General features: G+C 37.7%; 1 protein-coding gene across 1 annotated transcript in view; it reads right to left on the bottom strand.

The window, feature by feature from the left end:
* Nucleotides 1-4,131: 4,131 nt before the first annotated feature.
* The window catches only part of LOC106524409 (drebrin-like protein A), a gene marked incomplete in the record, with an annotated part of 15,624 nt that continues 9,651 nt past the window's right edge, over nt 4,132-10,104 (bottom strand). Inside the window, 4 exon segments of the mRNA XM_014018207.1 lie at nt 4,132-4,442; nt 4,677-4,743; nt 6,187-6,272; nt 9,226-9,285. Of these exon segments, the coding sequence (XP_013873661.1) occupies nt 4,306-4,442; nt 4,677-4,743; nt 6,187-6,272; nt 9,226-9,285 (350 nt within the window).

The following is a 10,104-nucleotide window of genomic DNA, read 5'->3' on the forward strand; positions in this document are numbered from 1 at the left end:
TTAAAGCATTTTGGTGTGTGTGTGTGTGTGTGTAGGTAATTAAAACACTGATTACTTGAATTACAAAAGTATTGCAAAAAGCTTGTCATTACAAAAAAAAGAAGCTAATTACACTGAATTATTTGAAAGGTGTCCCATTGATCAGCAACAGCCTGGACCTGGGACCACTGAGACTTGCTTGTGATCAATGGGAACACTTTCAGAGAAAACAGAGAAAAACATCATGATTTTTAATCATTATTCTGCCTCAAAAGTCTCTTCTGAAGTTCAGAAAGGTGCACATACTTGATCTGAATCAGAATTATCCAACCAGCAACTATGTTTGCAGTTAAGAAACTTTACCCAAACTAATGATGTGTAAAATATGTGGGCAAATACTTGTTTTAAGTTGTTCTAAAATGATTTTTTTTAATTGAGATTTGCTGGAGGTAGTAGATGTTAGTTTTTTGACTCCCTTGATTGTTCTAATTGACTCCTACTGTTACTGACTGCTCATAGAACTCTTCTTTTCCACACCATTTTTAACAACCGCTTCATGTCTTTGCCTTTTACAAGATTTTCAAAACAGGATGTTGTCATCTTTTCCCGGCCTTGCTGCTATAACAGCCATCATCATTAGACCAGTTAACTATAAAAAAGGACCTTTGATCTTGTTACAAAACTAATATCAGAAGACAGTTAAAAGGAAACAAACCCTTTTCCTGTTTTTTTTTTTTTAGGGTTTTTTTTTTGGTGGGGGGTGGGGGGTTGAAATATCAACATGTTCCTAGCCTCCATTCAAATACAAAGACATTCCTATTATATAGTTTTGATCTAAAATATTTATCTTCTCTGAATCACACTTTAAGTGTGATGAATCCAAACTTAATTGTCAGTTAGATTTTTTTCCCTCCTTATTCTGTGTTCTTTAGATTTTGCACATGTGCACTCACTTTTACCGATTGACTTTTCTGAAGACCGAAACAATTAGAGCAGATGAACTACAGCTGAGACGCCTCCAGAGAGTGGTTTTAAGGCATCAGGTCTTGCACACATCTCCTCTCAGAGTCAGGAACCATGAAGGCTGTTGGGATTTGGATTCTGAGTTTTTGTGCAGTGGCTGTGTGGCTTGGCAAAGGTTTGTGAAGTGTTCTGTTGTTTAAGTTGTAGTAAATGTGTTTAAATGAGCTAGTGGAGGAGTTAAAAATGAATGTGATGGCCAAAAAATGCTCCTTTTATGAAATTTATGTCATGATAATTCTAAGAACTTCAAGTAAAGTTCAATGTTTTTCTCTAATTCAGAAGAGCTGGTTAATGTCTAAAATCCTCTTACCATTCGATACTACATGGAAGTTTTTTTTTAGAAAAAAAAAAGCTCTAGATTGTATAAGGGTGATAGTTGGCTGATAAATGCTGCCAAATTAACAAATGAAAGGAGGCTGTTACTATATAATCCATGCAGATCTCTTGCTGATTGGTAACCAAAAAAATGGTGACCTTATCCAGTCCGTGGCTACCAGGATGAAAAGAGATGTAAAAGGTAAGATTTTAGAAATAAAGCCCTGACAGACTCTTGCAATGTTAAATGACCTTAATACAATTCTGTTCTAAGTGCACCTGGAAACCAGTGAAGTGGAATTTGCAAGAACACTCGATGGCCACAGCAACGGGACGACTGCCGGCGACGATGGCCWCWGCAACGGGACGACTGCCGGCGACGATGGCCACAGCAACGGGACGACTGCCGGCGACGATGGCCACAGCAACGGGCGAAAATAGTGCATGTGAAATTTCGCACTCGTATACGTGCACACGCTAGCTTGCGATGCGACATATGAAAGTTGAAAAAATGTTCTTTTGTCGCTTGGCATACAACCAGAGGTTTCATTGACCAAAGAGAGGAGTCTGCTACACACTGCCGTTAGCTAACACTTTCACCACGTAATTACTAAAAAGCTTTGTGGGATTTTGTTGGCACCAGGGTGAAGTTTATGGTAAGTTTTTTCCTCAAAAAATATCTTGATGTGCATTTGTTTTTCTATCATTTGCCTCGCAAGATTTAGTTTACACGTAATGCACAACCCACTTCAGAGTCAAGAACCAATCAAATTTTGTGAAGACAAGCGACCTGAGAGCGCAATTCGCAATGCTGCGATCGCTGTCGGGTTTCACCGTGGCTGCGATGACAGCCGTTAATCGCTGTAGTTTGTCGCTGCCCGTGTGTCGAGCCCTAAGTACTATCTACATTTTTTCTGTAAATGTTTGTTTTTGGGTTGGCATTTTATATTTTCTTCTTGCTTGGCTCAATGTTGTTGCTGATACAGTGGTTTGCAAAAGTATTCATACCCCTTGAACTTTTCCATATTTTGTCGCATTACAACCACAAACATAAATATATTTCACTGGAATTTAATGTGAAAGACCAACACAAAGTGGTATACAATTGTGAAGTGGAAGCAAAATTTTACATGAATCAAAACATTTTTTACAAATAAAAAACTGAAAAGTGCGACGTGCAAAAGTATTCAGCCCCCTTTTCCCTGAGTGCAACCAATTGCATTCAGAAGTTGCCTGATGACTGCTAATGACTCAAAAGGGTCCACCTGTGTGTAATCTAATCTCAGTACAAATACAGCTGCTCCGTGACGGCCTCAGATGTTGGTTAAGAGAATATTGGGGAGCAAACAGCATCATGAAGTCCAAAGAACACACCAGACAGGTTAGGAATATGGTTTTGGAGAAGTTTAAAGCAGGCTTAGGTTATAAAAAGATTTCCCAAGCTTTGAACATCTCACGGAGCACTGTTCAATCCATCATCCGGAAATGGAAAGAGTATGGCACCACAGTAAACCTGCCAAGACAAGGCCGTCCACCTAAACTTACAGGCCGAACAAGGAGATCACTGATCAGAGAGGCAGCCAAGAGGCCCATGGTGACTCTGGATGAAATGCAGAGAGCCACAGCTCAGGTGGGGGAAACTGTCCACAGGACAACAATTGGTCGTGCACTACACAAATGTGGTCTTTATGGAAGAGTGGCAAGGAGAAAGCCATTGTTAAAAGAAAACCATAAGAAGTCCCGTTTGCAGTTTGCCAGAAGCCATGATGAGGACACAGCAAACATGTGGAAGAAGGTGCTTTGGTCAGACGAGACCAAAATTGAACTTTTTGGCCACATTGCAAAACGCTATGTGTGGCGGAGAAAGAACACTGCACATCACTCTGAAAACACCATCCCCACTGTCAAATATGGTGGTGGCAGCATCATGCTCTGGGGGTGCTTCTCTTCAGCAGGGACCGGGAAGTTGGTCAAAGTTGATGGGAAGATGGATGGAGCCAAATACAGGGCAATCTTGGAAGAAAACCTGTTGGAGTCAGCAAAAGATTTGAGACTGGGGCGGAGGTTCACCTTCCAGCAGGACAACGACCCTAAACATAAAGCCAAAGCTACAATGGAGTGGTTTAAAAAAAAGAATATTCATGTGTTAGAATGGCCCAGTCAAAGTCCAGACCTAAACCCAATTGAGAATTTGTGGCAAGATCTCAAAACTGCTGTTCACAAACGCTCTCCATCCAATCTGACTGAGCTTGAGCTGTTTTGCAAGGAGGAATGGGCAAGAATTGCAGTCACTAGATGTGCAAAGCTGGTGGAGACATACCCTAAAAGACTTGCAGCTGTAATTGCAGCAAAAGGTGGCTCCACAAAGTATTGACTCAGGGGGGCTGAATAATTTTGCACATCGCACTTTTCAGTTTTTTATTTGTAAAAAATGTTTTGATTCATGTAAAATTTTGCTTCCACTTCACAATTGTATACCACTTTGTGTTGGTCTTTCACATTAAATTCCAGTGAAATATATTTATGTTTGTGGTTGTAATGTGACAAAATATGGAAAAGTTCAAGGGGTATGAATACTTTTGCAAACCACTGTACATATTGGGATGGAAATATTTGATGGCTCTATGTTTATTGCATTATTTTGTGTTGTTGTACAGCTCTTTGTGAAGTTTGAATAGTGCTCTATAAATGAAATTTTACTTAGGCCTACTTACTAGTCTTTCATCAGACTAGCTTACTTGTATACTTCCAGTCAGTGTTGGGTTCAATTTTTTTAACATGAAGGAAATAAAAATTCACACAAACACCTGGGACTCATGAGGGTGGCCACCAATTTATTTTGTGTCCATTGCAAATGTCATGTCATGAACAGGATTTGAATTAGTTTTAAATGTTTTATTGTTCAAAGTGATTTTAATCAAACTACAAAAACCAGTAAATGTATATTTTCACCATCTTAATCATTCTACATGCAAACAGCTGATAACATTAGATGAGCTCCACATAATTGGCAGGGAACAAGCCATACTGTCCGTCAGGTCCATACCCTCTCCACCAGCCTTCATCGAGCATTTCTATCTGAGTTATGATGTCATCAGGGTCAAAGGTGATCTCCGTATCATCCGCTGTGAAAGGCAGGCAAGGTGCACTTTTAAAGGAAGTGTATAGGTTTAAAATGGAAACTTTGCTTAAATAGAAAATCTAAATCTATTGTGCTTTTCTTTTTTTTTTTAAATAACTTCTTTCAAAACTTAACATATTACATCTGAATGTCAAGATTGTTGGGAAATTTTTTAAAACTAGTTCAAATTAAAAACTTTTTAAAGCATTTTGGTGTGTGTGTGTGTGTGTGTACGCACCAGCCTGGTAATCATAAAGGGCTTTGGCACACGTCCCCTGTCCACTGTCCCGCACATTGCTTTTAACCTGACATTACAAAAACATAGTTTTTTTTAATATTGATTTAAAGCTTTTTCCCATTCGTCCACATTTAAGAAAAATAAAAAAAGGCATCCAAGAAAGAAAAAAAAATAGACCCAACAATGTCTAAAAGCACATACAAAATGATGAAATCATTGCAAAAAGAAGAAGCAAAGCTCTGCTAAAATAGCTGAAATAATCTCTGAGACGACACATATCATGAAAGACACTAAATTCGGGTAAACAAGTTTTACAACAAACATTTTGTAAAGGTTTTATAAAAGTTGGCAACAACAGTGAGTTTTATTACATTGTGTTTAAATTTGCATCATTAACTCTATATGAATAATACTACCAAGTTATTGAATTAATGAGGCTGGACTTTCTCTTAATACTAAGAAATAAAGTCAGCAGGACCTGGTTTATCGGAGCTGTCACGTTGTATTTTTGGAGCCAGTGTCTACCAGAGTACTGGAGATGTGATGCTTTAAGTCCCTCCTACTGTCTCACACACGATCATGGTGTTAGTTTGCTGTAATTGGTTCTTTCACACTTAAAAAAAAGGTCATGTAATTATGTTTGAAAAATGTGTATTTTACCATGGCAACAGTAGAAACTGTGTAAATCAACAAAAAGTAAAAATATATATATTTGAGGTGTGGTTTTAATGTTTGTTTTTTTTTTTTATGAGTTAATTCCTGTTCACTTACAGGAAGGGGCGAGGCTTAAAGGCACACTGTGTGGGATTTTGTCAATTCTTTTAGCTGAAATTGAGATAATCACTAATGACAATAATAAAAAACATGTCTAATCATTGCAGACAAAGACCTTGTTTTATTATTTTTACCTTATAAAAAGCTGTTTATATCTCCGTGGTCACGGGTCGCCAGTACAGGCAGCCGCCATCTTGCACCGCCATCTTGTCTACGAAGGCTCATGAAGAACTGCGGTGGCGGCGTCAAAAACGGTTTTAGTTGTAATACTATAAATGTAATATTTGTTGTCTGTCATTGTAGCTGGGATAATTTTACTTGTTAAAGCTCATAATCTTACCACTTGAAACATCACTAGCCCTGAAGCTGCTGGTAGACATCGCGGTTGGAATTATCAAAGGTTTTTGACACCTGAGAGACACCATAGCAACTCCTTTGCGTTTGGAAGGGGGTGGGGGGAGGACCAGGGAGGATGATTCAACCACTCAACCACTAGATGTCGCTGAAAACAACAAATCCTACACACTGTGCCTTTAAAACTTGTCAGACTCTATTCTGGCTTCACAATGGTATATTGTACACTTTCATGTACAATGTACCTTTTTATTAGGTAAAATTTGTCTTTTAAAAGCATCCTTTTAATCTAAGAAACTAAATGTGATAAAACATTTTTGTCTCCTGTTCACTGTCCCAATGGGTGGTATTATTCCCACAGTAGGGAAAAAAAAAGTCTTACCTCGTGTGTGTCCTCATAAAGGTGCTCGTCTCTGTTCTCAAGTGTATTGTGCATCCTGTACACATCGTACTGCACTGGAGACGATCCTGTTGGGTGACAATAATAAAACACCACATGACTCTGTGTTCCTTGTATTTTAGGGGAGAAGTTGGCTAAAAGTAGTGACACACAATAAAAAAAATCTCCAAAACTCTTCCTCTTAAAAACCACTGCATGTCGTTTCTACTGATGTCCTTCAGTAATAAAAATATACTTAAATATCAATAGTAAGAAAAATGAATTGATGGAGAACTTTAAGCTGAAAAACAGCCGGCAGCCTCCCATGCTCACCTGCTATTTGAAAAGAAGAGAAGAAGAAACAATACTGTGAGCTGATGACTGTTCAGCCCATGGAGGTGCTGTCACTCTCCACCCCGTAACCATTTTTGCATTTATGTTTTATGGTAATTAAACCAAACTTACATATTTTACAAGGTTTTGTGTTTGAAATGTTAAAAGTACTAATAGAGCCTATTGTTATTTGGGCAGGGAACATTTGTACAGATACATGAGTTAATTGATCAGCTTTTTTTGTTCTATCCATTCAGATGACTAAAGAAGAAAAATAATAAAAAACTGCGAAGCATGCTGGACTGTAACTAATAGCGACTAGATGGAGAATGAAGTGCAACAATCACATGACACATGAGTTCAGTTTCATTACAATTTACTCTCTTTTTCGTCTCCATGAGGCGGCTGTGGTCATGACTTGTCCTGTAAATGGAAGGTTGCTGGTTCGTTCCCCTATTCCCGTTGTTTATCCGAATTTAGCCGTTCCAGTTGTTGTGTCCTTGGGCAAGACACTTCACACACCTTGCCTATTGATGGTGGTCAGAAGGACCGGTGGTGCATGGCAGCCCCGCCTCTTTCAGTGTGCCCCCAGGGCAGCTGTGGCTACAATGTAGCTTACCACCATCAGTGTGTGAATGAATGGGTGAACGTAAGCGCTTTGGGGTTCAGGCCATTTACCATTCCATTCCCCGCATTTTCTCCATGTTGTAAATTAAAGTCAGCAGGTTCTGTTTCACAGAAGTTGACATTTTGTGTTGTTGGAACCAGTGAGTTTTTAAAGGGATCCACGATTAGTTGTAACATTAAACTTTATTTGATAAAAATTTAATTTAACTGTAAAATAGACTGTAAAAATACTGTAGGCTGTTTAGTTTTGTAATTTTTTTAAAATATGTTTTAACACGGACGGAGCCATATTATTTACATGCAAATCATTCTGGGTATATGATGACATCAACAGGTCATCGGTGCGAGGCTGCTAGCGAGCTATATTCACCCTGAAGATAAATCTTGGACAATATCTGACGATTGGCTCTTTTAAATGAAACCAGAGAGCGTTGACAGAGAGGAGAAGGTAGAAATGACTCAGCCTGTAACTGAAAATATAGATGGAGGACAACAGAGCTGCTTCATGGAAGAAGAACCTCAGCTTAGCCTGTTAGCCTTCGCGCTAGCCCTCACACTATATTGCCTTATATGTATTAGCTCGGCGCTAGCGCGACAGACAAGCTAAACTGAGGTCCTCCATCCATATTTTCAGAAACAGCCTGAGTCATTTTTGCGTTCCCCTCTCTGCCATGTGCATGGAGGACCTCAGTGATGAGAGGAGAATGTGTAGCGCTGAGCTAATGCATATGCATGGTGATAGCATTGGGGCTAATGGGCTAAGCTGAGGTTCTTCTTCCATGAAGCAGCTCTGTTGTCCTCCATCCATATTTTCAGTTACAGGCTGAGTCATTTCTACCTTCTCCTCTCTGTCAATGCTCTCTGGTTTCATTTAAAAGAGCTCGCTAGCAGCCTCGTGCCGATGACCTAGTTGATGTCATCATTTACCCAGAATGCTTTGCATGTAAATAAAATGTCCCCGTCCATGTAATATATTTTTAAACTTTTAGTTTAAAAATTATAAAAATTGAACATCCTACAGTATTTTTACAGTCTTTATTTTACAGTTAAAGTATATGTGTATCATATAAAGTCTAATGTTACAACTAATCAGGGATCCCTTTAAGTCACGCCTCTTTCCACAAACACAATTATGGTGGGTTTCTTTTTTAGTGAAAAACTCCTTACAGCTAAACATGGAAAACAACATGAATATTTGAACCTACTTCAGCAAGTCAAGAACACCACCAAAAAAATATCGAACATGTGTTTTTGTGTTTTAAAAAGAAATGTTCTGTGTTTTGATGAAAGAGTTGGGATTTAAAACTGGAACCAGCTGACATTGAAGCTGGTCCTGTTATGGATTTGACTTCTGAGTTATAGTCTGAGATTTACAACGGAGTATTAGGGCCACAATATGAGATTTCTATATGAATAAAGTCATAATAATATGAGAATAAAGTCATGATATTAAACAAATAAAGTCATGATATTATGGGTACTCCGACTTAAGAAATCAGTCTTACTTCTGTGTTAAAATGAGGAATGTTAAATATTTGGATATCAGTTTTACAAATAAGAAAATACTTTTAACGCACCAGAATCAATTTGTTATCAGTAGAAGGACTTTGAAACAATTGTACAAATAAATACATGGATTCTTAACATAAACTGAAGCAACATTGCAATTATTGGCTGCATTGATGAAATTAGTCGTCACACAATGTGGATGAAAACATGTTACACAAACGTGACGCAAAAGTTATCACAAACTATTTCATAAACACAAAATGGAGGCTGTCCACAGCAGGTGCGAGCCAACCCAGAAACAGAAAATGAATTTGTCATGTGAGATTATGACTTTTTTTCTCATAATGTTATGACTTTAATTTCATAATTTAAAAAAAATAAACAAAAAAAATCTTGTCTGACCCACACTGTTGTAGATATTTACATATTATTACAGTTTTAGTTCAAAATGCCCATGACTCTGACTTTTTTGTTTTTGGAATGTTCAAAACTTCGTGGTATTATTAATTCAATACTTGAATCTGTTTTTATGTTTGAAAAGCAACACCTTTAACAATATGATCGGCATCATACCTGGAGTGGATACGTCTTCATCATTCTCAAACTCATCTGACCACTCCTCTTCCTCAACTCCTGTGCTCAAGGATGAGAGAAGAGACATTAGTTTTTTTTATTACAAGAGCATTGTGATGTAAAAATATGACTTTGGCTACATAATAAAAACATGAGTTTGAAAGTTATTTTTTTCCAAATCCTTATTCTATATTTTCTTTAAACAGCAAAAATCAATAATAATAACAGAAACACCTGCTGACAATGACCCAACTTTTGATTTTTCTAACTAAAGAAAGACGAGTGTTGAAGACAGCTCTGTGTGTTTTATGTTCTCTGCTGTTCAGTTTCGTAGGAAAATACATTTTATGTTACAGATTTATTCATTTTCTGCGCCTTTCTGCGAGTGTAGCTTTGTGCTGTGAATAGCTTTACGAGGGAAAATCAAGCTGCTTTGTAAAACGTTATAATCTTGTTTAACGCAGATGCAGCTGTTGGATTTATCAGCAGCTTAGAAGCTAAAAACAAGTCAAATTAAAAGAACATAAATGTTTTTAGAAAGAGTCCTGATTAAACCCTGAACAAATCTCATCTTGAATCTGCAATAAATTGTAAAAGATCACCACAGCACAACTGTTTCAGAATTGCTTGAATGTGTATGTGAATGTGCACTAAGAGCAAAAACTACTTGAGACAAGTCCTCATTGAGCAACAGACATTTTTGGTTGGATTGATGAGTTAGAGAAACTTCTTTACATCTCTCTGGTGAATAAAAGTACTAAAATATCCTGAAACCATATTTATGTGTGATTTTTTATTTTTATTTTTATTTTTTATTTTTTGGGTGGGGGGCAGAAGAATTCATTGTGACCATTCTTGCAACCTAGTGGTGCCTTTCGG

Source organism: Austrofundulus limnaeus, unplaced genomic scaffold, assembly GCF_001266775.1.
Source record: "Austrofundulus limnaeus strain Quisiro unplaced genomic scaffold, Austrofundulus_limnaeus-1.0 Scaffold186, whole genome shotgun sequence".
Lineage (NCBI taxonomy): Eukaryota > Metazoa > Chordata > Actinopteri > Cyprinodontiformes > Rivulidae > Austrofundulus > Austrofundulus limnaeus.